At 34.5% G+C, this 23,345-nt stretch overlaps 4 protein-coding genes across 24 annotated transcripts; 2 read left to right on the top strand and 2 right to left on the bottom strand.

The window, feature by feature from the left end:
• Nucleotides 1–1,032: 1,032 nt before the first annotated feature.
• LOC140971587 (uncharacterized) lies at nt 1,033–3,155 on the top strand. Of its 2 annotated transcripts, none has more exons than XM_073433925.1 (2): nt 1,033–1,801; nt 2,278–3,155. In XM_073433925.1, exons 1-2 carry the CDS (start codon nt 1,756–1,758, stop codon nt 3,042–3,044), a joined length of 813 nt encoding a protein of 270 aa, XP_073290026.1. In that variant the 5' UTR covers nt 1,033–1,755; the 3' UTR covers nt 3,045–3,155. The 2 variants fall into 2 exon arrangements, with proteins under 2 accessions (XP_073290026.1, XP_073290025.1); XM_073433924.1 differs by having other exon boundaries at nt 1,038–1,801; nt 2,272–3,155.
• A 5,792-nt stretch (nt 3,156–8,947) lies between these two features.
• On the bottom strand, nt 8,948–13,090 carry LOC140971586 (probable serine/threonine-protein kinase At1g54610). Of its 2 annotated transcripts, none has more exons than XM_073433923.1 (7): nt 12,248–13,090; nt 11,424–11,708; nt 11,014–11,331; nt 10,716–10,928; nt 10,466–10,560; nt 10,276–10,381; nt 8,948–9,702 (listed from the first exon to the last, which is right to left on the bottom strand). In XM_073433923.1, the coding sequence occupies exons 1-7, from the start codon at nt 12,689–12,691 to the stop codon at nt 9,379–9,381; spliced, it is 1,785 nt and encodes a 594-aa protein (XP_073290024.1). In that variant the 5' UTR covers nt 12,692–13,090; the 3' UTR covers nt 8,948–9,378. The 2 variants fall into 2 exon arrangements, with proteins under 2 accessions (XP_073290024.1, XP_073290023.1); XM_073433922.1 differs by having other exon boundaries at nt 10,716–10,937; nt 12,248–13,088.
• Nucleotides 13,091–14,053: 963 nt separating this feature from the next.
• LOC140961676 (light-harvesting complex-like protein OHP2, chloroplastic) lies at nt 14,054–15,804 on the bottom strand. Its single transcript, XM_073420338.1, has 2 exons — nt 15,327–15,804; nt 14,054–14,256 (listed from the first exon to the last, which is right to left on the bottom strand). Exons 1-2 carry the CDS (start codon nt 15,677–15,679, stop codon nt 14,142–14,144), a joined length of 468 nt encoding a protein of 155 aa, XP_073276439.1. The 5' UTR covers nt 15,680–15,804; the 3' UTR covers nt 14,054–14,141.
• Nucleotides 15,805–15,932: 128 nt separating this feature from the next.
• On the top strand, nt 15,933–23,139 carry LOC140971584 (WD repeat-containing protein DWA2-like). Of its 19 annotated transcripts, none has more exons than XR_012174334.1 (15): nt 15,933–16,116; nt 16,203–16,286; nt 16,375–16,507; nt 17,100–17,211; nt 18,012–18,111; nt 19,507–19,634; nt 20,020–20,089; nt 20,651–20,739; nt 20,993–21,038; nt 21,327–21,400; nt 21,485–21,555; nt 21,627–21,686; nt 21,835–21,893; nt 21,975–22,067; nt 22,424–23,139. XR_012174334.1 is itself a non-coding variant. In XM_073433919.1 (14 exons), the coding sequence occupies exons 1-13, from the start codon at nt 16,072–16,074 to the stop codon at nt 21,874–21,876; spliced, it is 1,056 nt and encodes a 351-aa protein (XP_073290020.1). In that variant the 5' UTR covers nt 15,933–16,071; the 3' UTR covers nt 21,877–21,889; nt 22,012–22,407. The 19 variants fall into 19 exon arrangements, 8 of the variants coding, with proteins under 8 accessions (XP_073290020.1, XP_073290019.1, XP_073290018.1 ...); XR_012174333.1 differs by having other exon boundaries at nt 21,485–21,558; nt 21,628–21,686; nt 21,835–21,889; nt 22,424–23,137; XR_012174332.1 differs by having other exon boundaries at nt 21,485–21,558; nt 21,628–21,686; nt 22,012–22,067; nt 22,424–23,137.
• Nucleotides 23,140–23,345: the final 206 nt, after the last annotated feature.

Here is a 23,345-nt window from a genome sequence, read left to right as displayed (position 1 = left end):
AAAATACAAGTATTGTACAAAAATACTAATCGATGTTTATAATAATATCTTTCAAAATGTTTATTTTGTTTATGACAATATGATAGTGAGTCGAATGATTTAAATAGGTTATTTTAGGAGTCAATCTTACAACTAAAATTTTTAAAATCATGAGACCGTCTCACGGATCTTAATCTGTGAGACGGGTCAACCATACCCATATTCACAATAAATAGTAGTACTCTTAGCATAAAAAGTAATACTTTTTCATGAATGACCCAAATAAGAGATATGTCTCACAAATACGACCCGTGACCGTCTCACACAAGTTTTTGTCTAAAATCAAATCAAATAATGTCAACCCTCAAGTTGTGCAAAAACTAAGATTTTCATTTGATAATCTCCTGGCTTCTCATTTCTTCCCCTTGCGTATCTTACTCAAATTAAATAAAATCAAATACAAGTAAAATTATAATACAACGAATTCAGCATTTTTTTAAAAGTATTACATTGAGATGGTCTCTTTCATATCGGAATATATTTAATTATATCACTGCACCACTGGATTGATAGTCGGATTTAGAAATTCGGTTGAAGCAGCACTCTCAGCTAGTGACATTCGAGTACCAAACCCGAACCGGAACTCCAGCCCAATTCCAAACGGAAAGCGACCCCATACAGAAATTTGGCGTTGACCTCTTCTGAGTCTGATTGAATTTCGGAACCGCATTATATTATCTTGTTGCACCAATTTTAATTCAGGAATTCATCATCTTATTTAAATTTATTTTGCATCAGTTAAACCAATTTACCAATAATTAAATTAACCTCTTTGTTTCGTTTCCGTTTCCAATTTGGTTTGGTATTGCAAATGGTTGAGTTTACTTACACACCAAGAAGTTGAGCACCGACATTCCTTTCGGGTCCCCCAAGAGGCAGGTTCATTTTGTCACTAACCGGTTAAATTAATGGTGGGAACGCATATAATTTTATAGTCGGCTATTTCAATTTTATTAAAACCAAACGAAAAAGCAAAATGGAAACATTATTTATAATATTAATACTAATGTAATATGTATTTGTAATAGTTTTTTGGAATTTTTAAAACATTTAAGCACAGAGGTGCGCTTTAACTTACTGTTCCATTGAGAGTGCCTTTTAAACATATTCCTTTTCGCTTCTTCCTATAATAATATTATTTACCTGTAAGAGAAAGGGTCTTCGTCGTAAAACGGGGCTGCAAGATTATGCACTTTGTCGAGAATTGATCAAGGCTTGCATGCGCTTCTTCTTCAAAAGTCTGCTGTACACGGAATATTTGTGGACAGGTCGTAAAGTTAAATTTTGCGGTTTAGTATTCGGTGGACGTATTGTCAGAAAAATTGTTTGGTTTCTGGAAGATTGTGTTTTGATTCTTGCTTGGATTTGAGTTGGCTGTGTTTGCTAGGAAAGGTGGCGAACAGACGAGACATCACCGAGGACGCCAGGTTCCAGGCAACACAAGATGTAGAAAACACCGCCACCGCCACCACCGCTGCGGTACCATACTTCCCCATACAACAACAGGAACAACCAGATTACTTATTGTCGGCGGTGGTGGCGCCGCATACTCTTCCCGGGTACAGAATCGTGTCGGGACGGAGGCAAGTCGGCGAGTCCGAACAAACTAGCAGCATAATTACGGCCACTGCTACTGAAACTTTTTCACCTGTTTATTCGTCTTCGAGCTTTGGCCAGAAAAGGAGACGTGATCAAGAAGGAAGCGCCGCCGCTCAGATGATTTATTCGGGGTTTGAAGGGTCGTCTTCCTCGGTTAGGCCTGGTTAGTTTTTTGACATTACTTTTTTTTTTTTATTGTTTTCATTTTTGGTGTTCTGGAACTTCTCATTCTCACACCATGTTAGCTTGATTTCTTCACAGTTTTTTTTTTCTTCTAAAAAATGGAAATTTACAATATAGTTACGCATGTTGGAAAAAAAACTACAAGTTTTTTTCCTCTTATTTGAAATATTCTGTTGAATAATTTTTGTTTGGAAAATTGTAATTTTGATATAAGAATTTGTTATTTTGAGTTTTAATCCGATAATTTAAGCCTCTTCTCCATCTCTCCTTCACCGTCAGGTCACGCACTCAAATAAGAATCGCATTATAATAATAAGTATTTGAGTTATCATGCACTCTTCAAATTCAAAGTTACTGTGAAATTATTTTTTCTTAATGAATTATTTACCTATCCAATTCATTGTCAACCCTTTTACCCATTTTGTCCATTTGTTAATTTTCTTTTTCCAGATGCAGGGGGGAGCTCAAGTATGACACCAGCTACCACCCCCCCGCCCCCCATTTCCTCCTCGGCTCCAGCCGCCACCCCAGCAGAACAAACTACACACCCCGAATCCTCAACCACCACTTCACATGAAGAGATGGGAGAAAGAAAAAGATACAGAGGAGTACGGCAGAGACCCTGGGGAAAATGGGCAGCAGAAATACGTGACCCACACAAAGCGGCCAGAGTTTGGCTAGGCACTTTCGACACCGCAGAAGCCGCCGCCAGAGCATACGACGAGGCTGCCCTTCGTTTCAGAGGCAACAGAGCCAAACTCAACTTCCCTGAAAACGTCAGACAAATGCCACCGCCACAATCTACACAACCCACCATATTAGCCCCTACTCAGTCAGTACCCGCTGCCGCTGCAGCTTCCACTCTACCTCCGTCATTCTTCCAATCCTCCGCCAGGGACTACTGGGAATACTCGCAGTTACTTCAAAGCACAGCCGATTTCCAGCCGCAGCCATCCACGACTTTTTTTGAGCAAATGATGTATAATCCATCATTAGCTGGTTTATACTCAGATGCATTAAATTCTTCATCTTCTTCGCAGCCTTCATTCATTTCTGAATCGGTTTCCACTTCTTCTTCCTCTTCTTCGTATTCCCTGCAGTTCTCTAGTGACCAAACTATAAGTTTCCAGCCACCAGGGAGCGATCAACAATCTCAAAGGAGCAACCAGAATTTTCCCGCGCCGCCGTGGACCTCCCAGCAATATCCTCCGTCGTCTTCTTGATTTGATTTTTTAAGTTAAGATATTAGCGTTTTTATATTTGGGTTTTTGAAAATTGTATGCGCGCACGATTTTAGTTACTTTTTTCAATAAATAATTAAATTCAAAATTCAATGATATAACATAAATAATAAATTAAATTTTAATTGGTAATAAAATTGATAGCATCTAAAAACAGAAAAATTACATAACACACGTCTGATTGCTGGTTTTAGTTTAAACTTGAAACCAAAATAACTAATTTAGGTTTATCCGAAATAGGAAATGGAAAGATATCGGAGGCCTAGGAATGGAAAAAAGTGAGATTTATATTTTCTTTTAAGGGTGCGTTTCAATCGGTGGATTGGAATGGAATGAATGAATTTTGATTATAATTTTTTTAATAATGAAAATAAACAATTTATTTATATGCACTTTAGTAATATAAATTATGATGAATTTTAAATTAGTTCACGATTGATTGAACTTGAAATCAATGTTAATTAACATAATAAAATTTAATGTTAATTAATATAAAATACTATATAACATTAAGTGATGAATATAAAATTCATTTGAAAATATATCAAATCTACTTAGTCGTGTTTTTTTGGATTGAGTATATATATGTTATATTATGTATTTTGTTAATTTTAAATATTGGAGAGAAGATGTATTTTTTATTTTAAAACCATGGTTGATTACTTTTTTTAGAAAGTTTATTAAAAGCTCTAAATTCTTAAATAAGTTACCTAAAATTTTTTGTTACTAAAATAGTATAAATAAGTTTTTCATTATTTATAATTGGAGAAAACACAGAAAAAAATAAATTATTATTCATTAAATTATTATTTTTTGGTTTAATCTTAATTTATTTTTTATTTTCAAATTATCACTTCGAATGATTTTTAATTTTTATGTTTTATCTTGTGTTTTCTTCCCTATTTTAACTTTACAAATTAAACACAATATTTTATTAAGAAATATGGATATTATCGACGAAATTGGATACTATCTGACACGATCATTTTGAAATAAAATTTTATTTATAAAACTTGTGCAAAATAAAAAACAAACAAACAAAACATGCATAAATTAATTTCAATATTTATTTTACATCTACATAAAGTGAATAAAGTCAGAATAATATTTTACTTGACAAAAAGTATTAAGTTAGTTGCTAGAAGGTATAATAGATATTTTGTAAAATAATATAAAACAAAGTAAAAATCTTACTTTTATCACAAGTTTTAACAAAAATTAATTTTTAACACCTGATATTTTTAGGTGTTTTGTAAGAAAAAAATTNGTAAGATATATATATATATATATATATACACACACACACATACTGACATTTTAAATACAATAATAAACAATATTAGTATAATTTTATGTGTGTGCATATATTTTTTATAATTATTTAATATTTAAATATTCATTTTCGTCATTGAGATTACTTTTTCTAACTCCGTCTCTGGTGTCCCATTCCTTATCGATAGCTCCAAAAAATGTCCCTTTTTACACATACTTCTAAAGTGCTCAATTATGAAATTGGGTTCTCTCAAGTGACGTTCAAAAGAACACAAACGTTGATATTGTTTTCGTTAAGAAAACATTTACAACGATTTTTTTCCCTGTTATTGATTTTGAGGTGGCTTTCCTGTAATGCAAGTTGACCCATTCTTTGTTACAAAACGTGAAGGAATTAAATCAAACCAATGAGTTGTCCTAATATTTGATGAATCATCGGAGTTGATCATGATTTATAGCTTATGTGATATCAATGTCTCAGAATTTTGAAAATGAAATATTTATATCTGCCATAGACACCAATTACCCACGAAATTTGTGTTAGAATTGGATTTTTGGGATAAAGTAATAATAGATATGTCACTCTATGTTTTACTTGGGAGATCATCAGCTACAAGTAATTATTTCTATTGGAGAGAAAATGATGTTAGGGAAAGGGGCACATTTCAAGTATATAACCCATTACCAAGTCTTTTTCCACCTTTCTATTCAGTCAATTGGATATGTATGGTTTGCTAATTCAAAATTATTATTGTTTGGTATTTTAGTTGAATTACACCAACTATGTTGTTAAGAAGTCATGTAATATCTATATTATACCCAAAATATCAAAAATCTAAAAAGAAAAAAATACAATTTATTTACTCCAATAATATATTAAGGATTTTTATAAAATTATTATAATACTAATTTAAAGAATATTGATAATAGTCCATGCTATGCTATATTATTGAATTGAATACGAATTAAAATAACTAATTTTGATATCTAAAGCATGTCGAATTTTATAGTATTTAATATATATCTCCATAATAATGTTATATTTATGAGAAACATAATAAACTAAATGCCCAATTAAACACAAAATTTAGGAATAAAATTACCGAAACCATACCGATATTTTATATATAGATTTATTAGGAATATATATTAAATTAAGATCCAATGAGTTAAAATTAGGTTCCAATAATATCAGGATTGTTACACACACACAATTCCTAAATGCTAATTCAAAATTTCATAGTTTGCTTTTGTCTTAGTCCAATCTGTAATGGAACATTTTTTTGAGATGGTTTTTGCAGAGACAGGTGGAGTCCAATTTCTCTACGTACTGTTATGTTAGGTCCTACGCTACTGTTGGTCGATTCAATTTCATATCTTATTCCTAATCTATATGTATAATTTTGATATGTTGTTTTATATTGATGGAGACTTTATGACGGCAGCAAAATATTTATAAAAACTTATGAAACATCAAATTGAGTGTCTTCTTATACACTCTTCTTAGTCTCGAGAAATGTGCTACATTAAATGCTCTAACAATTATCATGTGAACGATCGATGTGACGTTCCACAAAATGTTCTTGCGACATCTATGATAAGCATGTCAACATATGAACAACATATCAAATATATATATGTGTATATATATATATATAATAATAATAAAATAAAAAAAACATATACACATTGCACAATTTAATGAGTAGACGTTACAAATGCGAAGATCTAATTGCACTTGATTTATCTTTTATGCAGTTTTATCAACTATTTTTGTGCAATCATGTAGCAGGACCCAACTTGACAATCATTCCCTTTAAACTTTAAAAATAAATCATTTTTTTTTCGTTTAACTTTTAAATTATAATTTTTCTCTTCTTAAATCTCGATAACCATCGCATCGAATTGTCGATCGGTTCCTTTTTTTGTTTGGTATAATAATTAAAGACTGATTTAATTTTGTTTGTCACACAATTTTGGTGAGGATGGATAGTTCCCATGGTTGTGAGACATGTAGAGATATGCGCCATGAATCATAATAAAATTTAACCAGCAATAATAATAATAATAATATAAAATTCTTGTGAGACGGTCTCACAAGTTAATTTTGTCACGAGACATATATGTATTTATATCATCTATGAAAAAAATAATATTTTTATGTTAAAATGTTATTTTTTTTTATTGTAAATATGAATATGGTTAATCATAATAGATTTAATCAATAATAATTGAAAGGAAATTAATTGACCAAACAAAGTTCAGTGAACAAATGTGCCAATTATACATTTTTCTATGTTCCTTTTAACTTATGGCAAAAACTTGTGTGAGACGGTCTCACGGGTCGTATTTGTGAGACGGATCTCTTATTTGGGTCATCCATGAAAAAGTATTACTTTTTATGCTAAGCGTATTACTTTTTATTGTGAATATGGGTAGGGTTGACCCGTCTCACGGATTAAGATCCGTGAGACCTACTCTTAACTTATTTATGACCTAAACCAAACAATTAGGTCCTGATATTTTACAATGTTCGCGTTGCGTATATGAATCAAAATAAGTGGAATATATTTGTTAACTTTTTTAATATAAACTTATTTGACGACAAATAATTTATTTATATACATAAAATAATAATATACGTTTCGATATTGCTGTTTAGAATAGAAAATTGATCTGATACATAGTGTTAGGAATTATTTTGTTCGACAGATACCAAAAGTAATAAAAATATTAGACTAGGATGTAAAATCGTGAATTTGTGTTTTATCAGAATTAAATGTTGTGCCAGATGTTACAACATCTCGGACAACATCTACATGCAGCGGAAAATTAACTTTTATAACACAAACTCACTTTAAATAAATAATTGGACAAGTTTAAATATGCACAAGTATAAATACTTGTGCGGTGCCTTATGACAAAAATTAATCACTAGAAAACCAAATCGTTTACACAAAAACCTATCACTAGTGATTTTAACAAAAATCAATTTCCTCAACACTTTGAGAAAATAAAGTTTTCTAAAAACAAATAACCAGAATAAAACTTAAACAAGAAAGCAAAACGTGATGCCAAAAGGAAATCCACGAAAATGATCTTCAGCCAACTTCTTCACAGATGTTGGCAACATTCAAGGCAACACTCGGTATCTGCACTCTTCACAACAGCAACGTCTTTGTAGAATAATTATCTCTGAAGAACACGATATGCGAAAGTATGATATGAATTATTGAACGAGGAAGAGAGAGCATCAATGATGTCCTTGATCTCTATTTTAGATGTAGACTTTTATTTCTACAGGGAAATCTATATCATAAGGAAAGTAAGAGTTTTATTAGAAATAAACTCTTTTAAATATTGATACCAAATCACAATAATATCTCATTATCAAGAATAAAATCCTAGAATATTTATCTCATTAATTAGAAAGACAAGGTCTCATTAAATATCATATTATCTAGAAAGTCAAAACATATTTAATTATTCAAAATCATATCATTATATTATTTGCATAATTATCTCATTATCTAGAAAGGCAAAATATATGCAATCAAATCAACAAAGAAAGACAATTAGAGAAATAAATTAAATTAAGAAATTATTAGGAAAATATATTTTCCTTCACATAGGAAAGGGTGTTATGCAATAATCGTATGAGAAATAAATATAAGATACTGATTGTTAAAATACATAGGGGAAAATATAAAATTTAGTCATTATTATATTTTAAAATTTTTAAATATGAAATAATCACAAGATTAACATCTCTTGGGATGGGTCTTACGACCAAATAGTTCGTGGGTCTAACGAAAGGCCTTAGTAGTTTGTAAAGCCCAATTCATACTATAACGGGCAATGGCATTGGAAAATGGCCTAATTTCCTTGGTAGGAGCAAAGAAATTTAATTTGAGAAATCCTATGTTTTAAGCCGAAGGTGTATGAATTTTAAATTTCTGTGGCCAAAAACATCAATTGAATCTTTATTAAAGTGACGAGTGAGCATATATATTGCATGGTAATCCGAGCTTTAGGCTCACATGCAAGGTCACGCCAACTAAAGTAGCATGTCAAAAACTTCTGTGAGACGGTCTCACGGGTCGTATTTGTGAGACGGATCTCTTATTTGGGTCATCCATGAAAAAATATTACTTTTTATGCTAAGAATATTACTTTATATTTTGAATATGGTAGGGTTGACTCGTCTCACAAATTAAAATCCGTGAGACGGTCTCACATGATACCCACTCAAGTAGCATTCATGATTTCAAGAGTGAGGCGAAAAGCATAAAAATGCTAACAAAACGTTGAATGTTTTAGGAAAAAGTTGTCGAACAAATAACACAAAATTTGGCTTTTGAACCCTCTTTATTCGGATAAAAACTATGTCAAATACAAAACTTTTCTTCCCAAGAATCGAATGAAAGATTGGAAGATTACGGAGAAGAGCAGATCATATCCCCAGTATACATCCGACTTCGAGTTTCCAGGTCGATCCAATTACATGTACACGTTCAACGGGCCGATTGCGAACAAGAACCAATCCTTTGCAACGTTAAATGAGCCAGACGTGAAAAGGAAGAAGGAGATTGCTTCCTATAACATGTTCACTACGCGAGGTAAAGTCAAGACATCTGTTTTAGAGAGTTTCAAGTGGATCAAATCTAAATTCAATGATGTTCGTTAATTGACAATCAGTGTATAATGTTTAAGGTAGTTGGATATTAATATCTTAAAGTTTGATCCAAAAGTAGTCGTTCATTATAATTTTATCCAACAATTCGTAGAGGCAACCAATTCAGGCAGAGAGTCGAGTAGCATACCTTCTAAAGGATCACATGTATGTTTTAATTATTATATAATGGATTTGCATTATACGCGCTTTCGAAGTTGATGATTAATCCACAACAGAAAGTTACCATTGTTTAATCATGTCTAAAGCGATATATATAGTACGTATAGTAAAGAATTAAGTACTACAATAATACAATAAACTATAAATTAAAGAAAATGCACCACCCTCTACCATTTCCATGCCTCCTGGTCATCCACGAGGCCTGTTTTTGTTCTCCAAACTCCGGAAGTCTCTGGTGGATGCAGACCTTTGCACTGTGCCCAATCTGTAGGTACTATCATGATCTAAGATATCGTTGACTGCACGTCTATTATCTGTGGGTAACGGGGGCCGGTTCTTGATATTCCTTGTACCATTAGGATGAGCTTCTGTCCTAGGAACGACAGACGAAGGAAATAAAAGAGTCGGGCTTTCCCCATTTACTCGTGGCTTTGTGTTTGTAGATGAAGAGCTTGATTTGCTGCTTCCAGGTTCTGTGCTAAAGACCGATGTCTCTGTACTTTTCTGCAGTTCCTGAATAGAAGGAATGTCAAAAGGTTTGATCAGCTCTGGTGAGTGACATTTTGTACAAAAAAGTTTAACAGAAGAATGATCTTGAATAAAAGGATGGTCAAAAGGTTTGATCAGCTGCAGCAACTGATATTGTTCGGTGCGGTTGCTTAACCTTTATGGTGATCAATGCATGATACAAGGGTTACTTAGTATGAAAGATTTGAGTCGGAGTCACATAAGTTGTAAGTTGGAGCAATCACGGAGGAAGAATTATTGGGAAGATTATCAATGTGACATTGCAACAAAACATGGTGATTGACTAATGTACTATTTAAAAGATTTAGTGACACTTCTAGTATCGGTTACAACTTTTAGCTCAGCGACAACTGCTTTTTGACTCAAATTACAACCTTCAGAATTGGTTGGTGTTACACTCTAGCTCCCGCAAGACGGGACCCTATGAGCAAGAGTCAGCATAGCGGGCTACACTAGTAACTTATTTCAAGTTGTTCAAGTTTTATTTGAATTGATTTATGGAGCAATAAAACTTTATTGCCCAAACGTGACTAACTTGTAAAGTCGCAAATAACTTACAACTTTAGCTCCTTCAGCAACTTCTTTAGGTTCCTCAGAAGCCAGACTCTTTTTCCTTTGCTCTCTCTGTGATTGAGAACGGAGCCTAGCTTTATAGGTCCTATGTCTGTATAGAAGAGAACATATTTACACCTCACTTAGAACCAGGATATAATGTCGGTTATTGATGTGGATAAATTAAACAACTTACCTTCTCTTCTCATTTATCAAAGCTTGGTCATCATCTTCAACATGTATTATAGGCAAACCAGACACTTCACAAGCTAGAGGACTTGTCACAAAGAACTGCAATTATAATTGATGTCACATTGAATCGTTTATTAATCAACTCTGTCAAGGACCAAGAAACAAGAAGCTCCATATCACGGTAAAATATTCATTATAATGTACTTGTGCCAAAAAAGGGCGACTAGTACGTAAAATATTCCTGTTTGACTAACCTCGTTTTGGAGAGCGGAACCTGCACTTCCACGATACGCAGGATCCAGAGCAAGAAGAATGCTCAAAAGGCCGAAGGAGGAAGATGGGAAGTTCCTAAAATTTCCCCAAAGGCTGGACTTGTATGACTGTGGAGGTTTAAGAGCGGTGGAGAGCTTCAGCCGTACATAGAACTCGTCTGGAGGTGTGCCACATAGTTTGAAAATCCTATGCAGCTGTTCAACCTGAATATGCATCATATAATTCATGGCATAACAAACCAAAAAGTAATGCATATTTACATAAAATTTATTGCACTACCTCTGTTCTGCCGGGCAAGATGGGCCTGCCAGCAAACATCTCAGCCATGAGGCAACCGACACTCCACAGATCGATTCCTACCCCATAATCTGTGGAACCTAGAAGCAATTCAGGTGCTCGGTACCAGAGGGTGACAACTCGACTAGTTAGAGGACGCTTTTTTTCTCTGTTGAAGAAATTCGCAAGCCCGAAGTCTGCAATTTTCAGCATCCCATTTCTGTCAATGAGTAAATTAGATCCCTTTATATCTCGGTGCAGTATACCCCGGTCATGGCAATGCTGGAGGCCTGAAAGTAGTTGTTGCATGTAACACTTAATCTGCATAAAATAACGTATTATAACATCAATAATCGAAATAATTCTACCAAACCCATTCATAGAAATTAAAGCATCAGCAGAAATACTTAAACCTGTGGTTCTGTGAGCCTCTCCTCTGACCGTGATAGGATTCTGGATAAGTCAGAATGCATACAATCGAAAACCAAGTACAGGCTATACTGCATTCTTGAGGTGGCTAATCCTTCAAGCTTCACAATATTTGGATGATCCAGTTTCTGTAAAATCATGATCTCCCGCGCCATGAATTTCACACTCTCAGGTTCTGATGTGTCGAATCGAACTTTCTTCAAGGCTACGATCTTTCCAGTGTCTTTATCTCTAGCTTTATAGACATTGCTGTAAGTTCCCTGGCCTACCTACATGATTAAAACCAAGTCCATTTAATCATTTCTTTTTCGAAATAAAATCATTCTTCTTGTAAAAAAAATCATAATGTATGACAGCAATGAGACCTAACAATTATTAAAAATCTTGGCACTCGGCTAGCATTAGAGCACCAAAAATATGCCTAACATCTCAGGAGAAGCATGGTCTGTACATGCACTGAAAACAGCAGCCTCCCTTAAACGATTAGGATAAATATTTGACTCAGCAATCCGGATCTAGTTTTACATTTCTTGCTGTATCTCCTGTTAAAACTAGTCTTGTACACGAAATACACACACGACATGCATCTGCAACAAGAAATAATTATTTTGACTTCACTCCGACACGATTTTCCTTACATTAAATTTTTCGTAAATGCCTTTTTCAAACATACTTGATCGCGGAACTATTCTTCATCAACCAATTAGCGAGCCGCATGTTATCAAGAATCTCTTTTTCGATAATTTATCATGTTGAGCTACACACTTCGAGCTCCAAAATACTAAAAAGTAAGTGAAAGTAGATAAACCTTGTCAATCTTGACATAAGAATCAGCACTTTTCGGAACAATATTCTTCAAAACTTCTCCTGGAAGGTTATAAGCCAGCCACTTAGGCCAACCATCAACCAACCCATCTTCTTCATCCTTCTTATTCAACTCAATTCTCTTAGAAACATTCCCATTACTCCCCGCATCACCATTGCTGCCGCTACTCCTTTTCCCTTCATCGACAGCCCTCATATTCCTTTCCTTAACGTCCCTTTTGTCCACAAAATTTACCCTCCCGTTCACGGCTCCATTTCCATTCTCTGTCCTTAAAACCCGGCCTGACTCATGCCTTGAAACCCTCTGCCCGGCCGACCTCCCCGTCCCTACATACCCTCCTTTTACATACCCATTTTCCATCTTCAACTTCTCGAGCTCTGGTGGATGAGACTTAATCGAAGGCCTAGTGCTCTGTGCACACCCCATTTTCGTAAAAAAAAACACTTTAAAAACGTAACAAGTTTGATGGTCCAACGTTAATGCAAATGTCCTTTGATCAACCAGTTGTACGTAGTTTTTGAACCATTATTACTGAATAAAACAAGAATTCTACAAGAACAAGGGAATCGGGGGAAATACGACATGTGGGAGAAGGGGAGATAACAAATGTTTTGTTAATGATTTTAAAAAAAGCAACGAGAAAGTGAAAAGACAAGATTTTGAATATGGGAATGATCCGACAAAAACTTGGCCGGCAGCAGGGGGCGGCAGTTTAGATATTCACGGTTTCAGGATCATATTTTGTGCCTATACTTTGCTTCTTCCGCTGAATATAATCATCGGAATCACTGAAGGCCGCCAGTGGCTTTTCCAAAATCGACGTTAAATGCATTTAAATTGATTTACCAAAAATAGTCTTAAATGATTCCGAATACATGAGTAGCTAATCAGATATCTCGAATTCTTTTTTTTTTTCGTGAAATAAGTTAAAATTAATAATTTTTACATAAAAAATTTTTAAAAAATTTTTTATGAATAATTCAAATAAAATATTAATCTCACAAAATTAATGTTAAGGTTTTTGCGACTAATATAAAATAACGGAAATAATTACGTTTTAAAATTGATCATAAAAACGTAAGATAAGTTAATTGGGCTCATCATTTGAAGCTAGTTAAAATTATTTGACACATGCGCAAAAGGAGGAGGTAATAATTTATCTAGGGCTCATGGGCTTTTTATGACATTTTAACAATGGGCTTAATAATAGGCTTATCTACACAAACTTTTATTGGGCTTCTAAAGGACGACAGAACTGTTGTTGCCCTTTAAACAAATTCTCAATTCTTATAATTCCTAAATATTTCACGATGATTAACAGTGTAACAAACTCTTCCCTCTGCTCAAAAAAACATCTCACTTTATTAATTTTATTCGCCTAAGTAAAAAAATTTAGGTTGTCCCAAAAAATGTTAATTTTTTAAAAATATCTAAGCCGTGAAACTTCTATAAAGCTAATCGAAGCACATGGGATGCCCTGAAACAGACCATTCTAATTTTCTTCAAAATAACGATTGAAAAAAATATTTTTCAAATAAAGTGTTTTCATATTCAAATTTGGCTGAGATAAATTTGAGTGGGTGAGTATTTGATTAGTAACCATAAGTTCGATTATTTCTACCAACATATTCTCATGCGAACCTATTACACGTGACTTGTCCAGTGCAATTTACCTGGCTAACATAGTTTGGAGGCTAGTGCGTTAACCCGAGAGTTTACCCAGTGCGTCTCGAATGATAGCGGTTGCGGGTTACCACGTCATTAAAAAAAAGAAGAAGAAGAGGAAACTGAACAAAACTCGGAAATATTTATACAAAATACAATATGATTTCAAACAAGAAAGCTAATGAATATCAAGAAAATTGGAATGATGTATTCATTCAAGATCGAGAATTCCGAAATTGGAAAGGAGGATTTTGAGTTGATCAACAAAGTCTGACCCAGTTGCATATTCTGTTAACATTCCCACAGCAAAACCAAAGATTGCCCATCTGCTCAAAAAACAACCCATTATTATTATTATTATTATTATTATTATTATTGTTATTATTATCCAATAAGTCAAGCAACAAGATTATAACAGCTAATCTACATAACATTTTTACACAGGACACAACAACATTCTGATTCTTAATCTCGTTTTCCAGTAAATTTAGACCACGTTAGAGCAAAAACAGTTTTTTTTCAAACAAAAGAAAGTATAGACACAAAAGATTAGCCTGCCTTATAAGCTGGCATATGTGAAAGAGTGAGCAAATCTTATTAATCGCTCCTAATTATTTGTAAAACCCACAGATTGATTGTCAATCCCTTGAGAGGCTAACACCAGCAGCAGCCACACTTCCTATATTTTACTCAACTCGTAAAATGGACCTCTGACCCGATTGTGGCCATATTTCCAGCTCGCCTGTTGTTTCACAGGCTCGGTTCTTAACAAGAGCATCAGTACTAAGCAGTAAGTACAAAAGGAGGGGTGCATACCCAAAATATAATCTAGTAGATGGAAAGTCACTTCAAGCTCAATATCAATTCAAAACTTATTTCACAACATCTAGTGTGCGTGCACACACCAGGTCTTGGAAAATCTCATTTTCAACCACTGTGTAAAATAATTGGCCACATTGAGGAGTTTATTTGATATATAGGTGATTGGTGACCTCTTAGCAATGAGAAACAGAGGATTGTTAAGAGTGAAATGGGTGAGAAACCAAGAGGAAAAAGATAGAAAATGCAAGTGTGAGATTAGAATTGCATTCTTTATTCCATTCATTGAGTTTGGCTGAGCTGGGAGCGGGAGCATTACATTATATCTCACTTCTAGATTAGCCATGCCAACAACCAAGCTGCCTTAAGCTCAGAAAGTAATGAAAAAAGGGTGGTCCGAATTATGCGTTTGGGTTTTTTTTTTATATAGTTTTTTTTACATTTTAAATCCACGGAATTCGATACACCAAGGAAAAAATCAACACAAATAGTTCAAATCCAATTCAAGAAAATTTCAGACCCCACCAAAATCTAAAGCAAACGTACGAAAAGGGTTTCCCAATAACTCCATCATTACCTTCCATTGGAGACTTCATTCTTGCTAATGAAACCAAAGAAGGGACCTTGATCATCTTCCTCAATCTTCTTTTGCTTGAAATATTCTTGAAGCTCTCTGGCCTTTTGTCTCTGAAACTCCAAGGTAATCACATTCTTGTCTACCCCATCAGCCGCACCCACCGGTTTGGGAGGAGCACTCGGCATCGGAGAATCCGGCTTTACAGGCGTAGGAACCACTGGTCTTCTTATAGGGCCCTCAGCTTGAGAGCTTCTAATGGTGAATTTGAGTGTGGGAGAGGAAGAAGATGGTGAGTATGAAGCGTAATTGTGAAGTTTGATGCATGGGATCGAAGAAGATGATGCTACTGACATTGTGCTGAATCTTTGTTTTGATTTCTCGTTGTATTTGATGTGGATAAATTTGTGTACATTGCGGATCAGTGGTGGCTTCGACGTGGGGCGTTTGTGGATGAAATGGAGCCAAGTTTACGCATAATAAGAGTCAAATGGACTTGTCTTTCATTTGCATTTTCAAAGTTCTATAAAATATTTTTTTTAAGAAAAAGGAACGTAAATTTTTTTTTAATGATGATAAGATATACTGATTTTAAATTCATTTAATTTTGACATAAATTTATCTGTTGGGCTTCAATTTGAAAGTTCTCGGCCCAATCCAATGTTTCGCTAGCTGCAGATGTAGCCTATACATAGTTAATCGGTATTTGGGTGGGTTTTCCTAAATCGTTGAGTTTCTGTTCAGTCCGATGCAAGGAGGATCAACCGGCGGTGGATATGGACTCAAATATCAGGTCAATTCTGAATCTCCCGAATCTACTATAAACATAACTTAGTGAAAACAAGATTTGAAACCTGGATGGAATTTTGATTGCTCTAGGCGAGGTGCATTTCCGATGTGAAAGCAGATATAGATCACACCAGTTTCTTAACAGGAACTCTTAGCCTTAAAGAAGAAAACGAAGTATGTGTTGATCTTTGCTCGAGCTCAGTTAATATCGTTTAGTTTGGATTTCGGTAGACGTTGATCGAAGTTTGGTGTGGATTTTCAGGTACATTTGATAAGGCTTTCTTCAGGTGGCACAGAATTGATCTGCGAGGGTTTGTTTTCGCATCCGAACGAGATATGGGATCTTGCATCCTGCCCTTTCGATCAACGCATATTTTCTACTGTTTTCTCTTCTGGTAATTTATTACACTCAATTTCAGATTATTTATTATCCTGGCTTATGCAATTATTAGATTTTTTTTCTTTGAAAGACTGACAATTAAGAATCTTCTTTAACTTATGCAATCTGCGAGGGTTTGTTCTCGCGTGAATTGTTAATTTAGCCCAGTCTCAACTACGTTTGGGTTCTTAATTTGAAACACTCGACTCGAGAAGCTAAGAAATGATAGAACGTTGATGTAATTAGCTAGCTACTTGAGTTTGATTAGCTTTTTTTTTCATGTTGAAATTGGTTTCGTTTAGTAATAAAAACAGGTTCAATGACAACTCCTAATGTTGTGCTGTTCATCTCCACCTGATTCATTTGCTCTTGTTTATGTGTCATCATTACGTTTTTTTGCATGAACTTTCAGCTCATAGGTAGTAGAAAGTCACACTGACTAATTGTATCACATGATCACAGACAGTTTCTTGAACATAGATTCTCTAACAGCCGAACTCACTTTCAAAAAGAAGTACAAGACTGTTTCATGTAGTTTAATCTGGATTACTATCTTAGCTTCATGTTAACAAATAATGAGGTTTTGCTGTTTGTTTTGTGTCTGTAAGGGGAAACGTATGAGGCAGTGGTCTGGCAAATCCCCGAGTTATATGGCCAGCTGAGCTCCCCCCAATTGGAACGCATTGCTTCTCTGGATTCACATACTTGCAAAATTAAAAGGTGAGATTTTTTGTCGATCATCAGTAGAATTGATCTGGTCCAGGATTTGTAACGACTATTAACCTTTTGCCTAATTTTTTATTTCTTGTCCTCTATATAATGTGAATACGACACTCTTGTTGAAAGTTTGTGCTGACCACTTGAATTGCCAGCATAAAATTCAGTCACTTGTCTAAAGAAAGTTGAAATATTATATTTCCCACGAATTGCTGCTAAATTAGTTTTCAAATTTTGGAAGCTTCCTAATGGTAATACCTGTTTTTCAATTTCTTCAGGTGGTGTAAAATATGACTTTTGGAAAAAAAATACTTTAGGTTCGTGATAGCTCAATTTGGGGAGCTCATGAAAGTAGATGAGTTTTACATTCTTTATTGACCACATATGGCATCATCATTTGATACAATTTTATATTAAGTTTCGTGATTTGGTAGAGCATCTTGATTGCAATGTCTGTTTCTATATGACCTATTAATTTCGGATCACAAGACACAGATCTTGCAATTAACAATCTTGAATTGATCACTATGTCCCATGGTTGAATGGAAGAACAATAAAGGAGAGTGTCTTTCTTTTTGAACATTGGGTACACTAATAGATTGTGAAATCACTAGATTTTGGTACTTATATGAAAGAAGGTTCCTTGGGACTTTCTGAATTATGAAGCTAAGCTGTTCCACTTTGGCGCTCTTTGAAATCATGCTGTAATTTGGACAAGATGGACCCCTTAGTTAGCTGGAAGTCTTCTGTCTAAGCAATTCAATTCTACTTGATATACTGAAAGGTATTGCTGCTATTTGCAGCGTTCTTTGGTGGCCCACTGGAAGGCATGACAAGTTGGTTAGTATTGATGAGCAGAATCTCTTCTTGTGGAGCTTGGATACTTCGAAGAAGACCGCTCAGGTATGCATGACTCATCAATACTATTGATAGAGATGCTTTAGATTTGATTATTATACTGTTTTTTAGTCAATTATGCTTTTACTTCACTATCCCTACTTTTGAAGAATGGTTGACTTTATGTGTGGTTCTTTTAGGTTGTCGGAAAATCATATTTTCAACTATCGCGGTATATATATGGCCCCAGCTCACATATTCCCAATGAAAGTTGAAGCTGCTAAGGGAAAAATTACCTCTTTGAAAGGATTAGACAAATGTTAATGGGCTGAAATACTACCAGAAGTGATTTAACTGTTTCTCAAGCAACATGATCTGAGTTCGCTTTAGAAAGTTTCACATTTTGAAAATGCATTAGTGCCATAGAGCCAATCAATATAATTATGGTTCTAGACCCAATTGTACGGGCATTTCCTGAGGACCCATGTGAAATCAATTTGGTTGGTGATTCCTTAGTTTTATTTTTTGAAGAAGATTCCTTAGTTTTATGAAGTCGACAAAAGAAAGTGAAGAAATTATTAATTTATTCGAATTGTCTCCTCTCAGTGTGTCATGTCATGTGCTTATTAGTCCAAATATAATAATGGCTTTAATTTCGTTTTCTTACTTGTCAAAGCTGGTTATTTGTTTTTCCTTTTTAGAGTTGTGCTTTGTGTCATTTGTACAATTGATACCTTCAGGTTTGTTGTGCTTGTGGATAAATAGTTGTTTTGAATGCCATGGCAAAACATTTTCAAAACTTTTTATATGAATAATATCCTACAAACTTGATTTTATGAGCATATCTTTGGTCTTTGAGTTTTTTATTTAATATACTGTTTTGCAATGCTTGCTCTTTAAGAGTTAGCATCTCTTCATAAGAAATGCGAGTTGGACTGGTTTGAGTTGGTCTATCAGTTTTCTTAATCAACTGTTTTTGTGACGCTCACTTTTTCAGAGTCCTTATTCTCTTCATAACAAAATGTGATTTCTACACCTTTTTTAGTCCGTTGAATATTTATTATGGTAGATGCAAAAGTGAAGTTATTGTTTCCAGTAATTTTATTAAATTGTTAATTTATAAATTTTGAAAACTATAATGTTCATTTCAAGTTTTATATTTACCTTTGTTTCGTTTCTGTTATCACTACATTTCTCACAAAAAAGTTAATTTATTCTTTAAACGTTCATAAATTTTGGCAATGAATAAGCTAGTGTTATTTGACCACTCATGCTCCATCTTGATTTGTTCAGAAATTTAGTCACAAGTTGGCATAAGTTCTTTATCTGACATCTATTTGTTTCCATGTTGCATCATGATGTGTCGACATGCATTTTGTTGCAGAAGTGAGGATCATGAACCACTTAATACCCCCACTATGATTTGGATGATTCTTATTCAATGTCTACTGCATAATCTAGGTACAATCACAAGAATCTGCGGGCATGCTTCATTCTATATCTGGTGGTGCATGGGATCCTCATGACTTCAATTTTGTTTCATTGGCAAGTGAATCGTCAGTACAACTGTGGGATTTGAGGACGATGAAGTATGTTAACTTCGATTCCATGTTTTTGCATATTTCTGAGAAACAAATTGTTAGGAACCTATTTGAGCTTAGTATTCAAGTCAACCCATTGATGATTCTTTTATCCGTGTAGTTAACAGTTAGGTTTTATTTCAGTGCTGTAATGCATAGTACAGCCCCTCTTTTTTGTCCTTACCTTTGCTGTGGTTTTCTAATTTGCAATGGGAATGCTACTTCATTACTTCCTGCTGATTCAAGTTTAGCGTGAATGATAGAAGTAAAATTTCAGTCCTGCAGCTACCACTAATATTTGATTAGCAAATTTGTTACTTTTTTGTTTCTTGAAACTTATTTTGAAAACAAACATTTTGATTGTGACTATTATATATGGTTCTTGTGCATGCAGGAAGACTGATTCCATTGAACATTCTCATGTCCGCAATCTAGACTACAACATGAAAAAGAGGTACATGCTTGTAAGTACCGAGAAAACTTCAGGAGTTCATTTCCAACCCATAGGTTGTCCAAGTCTCAAGTTGGTTCTTAGGGAAAGTGAACTGATGTCTGACATGACATTAAACTGCCACTGCTCATCTTTTTTTTTCAAATCTCACTTGGCCATTTCAGCTGTGAGAATTTTCTAAATCAAATTTTACTTGATATTTACATCAGATGATCTTGTTTTTCACGGGACAAAGGGAACAGACGACTTTTAGACTCAGCTGAACTTGACCTACCTTGCAATAGTGAAACTCGTTGCTGTTGAATCTAGTTGTTTGACGAATCAGTCTTGTGTGGCATGATCACGATTTTTTTCTCTTTCAAAGCACACACTTCCCGTCATAGTTTTATGGATTCCGTTTTTTGACCCAAGCCTAGAAATTGTAGTTTGATTCTTGTAGAAATATCAATGTTTGGTGATGAATGCGGCAGTCCCACTCTAGACTTTCTTATGTGTTGCAATATCGCAAGTGGAACAACATAAACCAAATTTTTTTCCTTCTCTTACCCCATCAAGTCCCTTTTAATTTTCACAGGTAACGGCAGAAGATGACTCTGGCATACATATTTGGGACCTCAGAAAGCTGAAATTCCCAGTTTCAGAGCTCCCTGGACATTCGCACTGGTAACATTTTTGCAGCATTGAGTGTTGTTGTAGCTTATATTTTTCACATTCATGTGATAGTTTTTTCTTTGGACACCTTTACTTCTGTTTATTTTAATTATTTTTAGTTGTCTGTACTTTATATGTTTTACTTCATTTTTCGCATTTGTTTGCTAGTTGTATACCGGTACTATTGACCTTTGAATAAGATCTTTTAATCATTTGTAATTTTCCCATAATTGATGTTAGTGATGATGATGATGTTTTTTTACAGGACCTGGACAGTAAAATGCAATCCCGAGTATCAAGGCCTAATTCTGGTACCTCCTTGCTCCTTATCTGTCCCATTCCCTTTATTCACGCAGAATGTTTTACACTCCTGAAGTCGTTACCCCTGTAAAGATATTTTCTCAAACCCTTCATATAGTATCAAATATGTTCAGACAGCTTAATGATCAGAAATAGATTTGACGAAGTTGTCAACGGCATATTGTGCCGTGCGATTAAGTCAATTCATTTTTTCACATGAAATCGGGCTCCAGATCAGATGCAAATTTTTTTTATATATAAATACTGATGTTTTACTGATGATGCAAAGGCTTTTGTAGAGTGCTGGAACAGACTCGGCTGTCAATTTGTGGTTTACCTCTCCTTCCAGCAGTGATGAGTTGACCTCAGATAGGTCTATGATCCATTTAATTATAAGGATTTGTTTCCATGACCTCGCTTCTTAGTGTTGCTCATAGATAATGTAATTTTATGTCAGCTTCGTTGGCTCCCCAACCCGGAGTACAGATCTATTGCTTAATTCATACAGTGATTATGAAGACAGTGTCTATGGTAACTCTGCAAACTTGATTTGCTTTTGGCTTTAGTTCTGATTCTAATCAACTGTTCATTTTAAGGCAGGTCTTGCTTGGAGTTCTCGAGAGCCTTGGATATTTGCATCTGTGTCTTATGATGGGAGGGTAAGATTGCTAATTCCTAGATACCTGTCCAAATTTCAGATTTATGTTATACACTTAAGTTTTTCCATTATTCGAGGCATCACTATATCTACATTACTACTATTTCTTCGTGAATGTTAGGTACTTCAATTTTGTTATTTTTTTGCAGGTGGTCGTGGAATCAATTAAACCTCATCTTCCTGAAAAATGAACTGAACAACATAGTGGGTCCGACATATGTAATCCAGTTTCTCATTTTCATATTGTCACCCTTAATTTTTTTTTCAATATCAGATATTTATTTGTTAGGTCTAATCTTACTGAGGGTATTGTCATTCTTGTGAAGGTCTGCTATTATTGCCGACACTATGAAATGTGTTGCATTGCTCCAATCTGTCAATGGTATGGTGATTTTTCTTTCCTTATCCTTCCATTACATGATTTTTCAATGTAGTGTTTCCATTATATATGATGTGTAGCTTATATTTTTCACATCCACTGAATTTACGGACTGACAATATTTTTCTTGTTTGGGTTGTAAAGCTCATGATATCTTGCAAAAGTGGCCGATCTTTTTTGTTTGTTCTCCCTTTTTTGTGACAATTCCGGAGATGCTCTGTTATAATTCTTCGAGACAGCATTTAAAATTCAAAATTCTTGCGTAATTTGAAGGCTAGAAGTGTTTTTTAAAAAATAATTTACATGCATTAATTTTAAGTACGATACTCCAAGAAAACACGGAAGAATTGTGGTGGCAGCACAATAAAAACACATCAGGAAAACCAAGAAAAAGCGTCGGCATCATGGAAACTTTGTTACTCCAAATGGATTGGACGAGTTGCACAAACATATAGTAGCGTAACGCTTATCCTAATACCAAACGCAGACGAGTCATTCTCGTTTTCTGGGCATGTGTCACTCTTTTCCACCAAGAACTCCGCCTCGAGACATGTAAGTATTAATAATTTTTTTTATCTTATCCACGTCTCCTGCAATGTTATAATTTCACTTGGTTCTGACACGTGGAACTCAAGTAAATGCATGGAAGTACAAGGATCTCCGCTATCATTATCTCAAATGAGTGACTAGAAATCTGATTCTAAAAGCCCGTCTTGTCGGAGGCCCACTTGCTCCCGCTAGCCCGTTAAGAAATATTTTGTGGCTGAGATTGATAAATAAAAAGATCTGGTTACTTGGATGTGATTTTGTTAAGCTTGCGTGAAAAGGGTATCTTTTTCGTGGGTGGAATTTAATGTCAAATTTGTATTAGATCTTTAGTAGACGTGGATATGATTGGGTCCTGAGATCTCCAAGATTCACGTACTCGGTGGGTAGCATTTGATTTTGACCAAAAAGTGAGATTTGACTCCCAATATTTTTTAGTTTGTTGGTTTATTTTTTGTATATTGGTCAAACGCAAGACCCGAAACACGATAGTAGAAGTTACCGCTTGCAATACAAAGCTAAGCTATACAAATCGAAAATGTGTTCCAAATCCTCTCCTACAAACTAAATTACACTTGGTGATACATATATTAAATTTAGCAAGTGGAAATTAATTATCCATAATTCTTCTGTAAATTATACTACACTTGGTGCTACATTTTGATTTCTTTAAACTCTGCAATTTTTGTATCGCTCTTAAAAAAAATCATTAAATTATTGGATACAAATTTATAA

This window comes from Primulina huaijiensis, chromosome 2 (genome assembly GCF_012295235.1).
Source record: "Primulina huaijiensis isolate GDHJ02 chromosome 2, ASM1229523v2, whole genome shotgun sequence".
NCBI lineage: Eukaryota > Viridiplantae > Streptophyta > Magnoliopsida > Lamiales > Gesneriaceae > Primulina > Primulina huaijiensis.
Note: the sequence above shows the minus strand (reverse complement) of the source record. Positions and strands in the feature narration are given on the sequence as shown.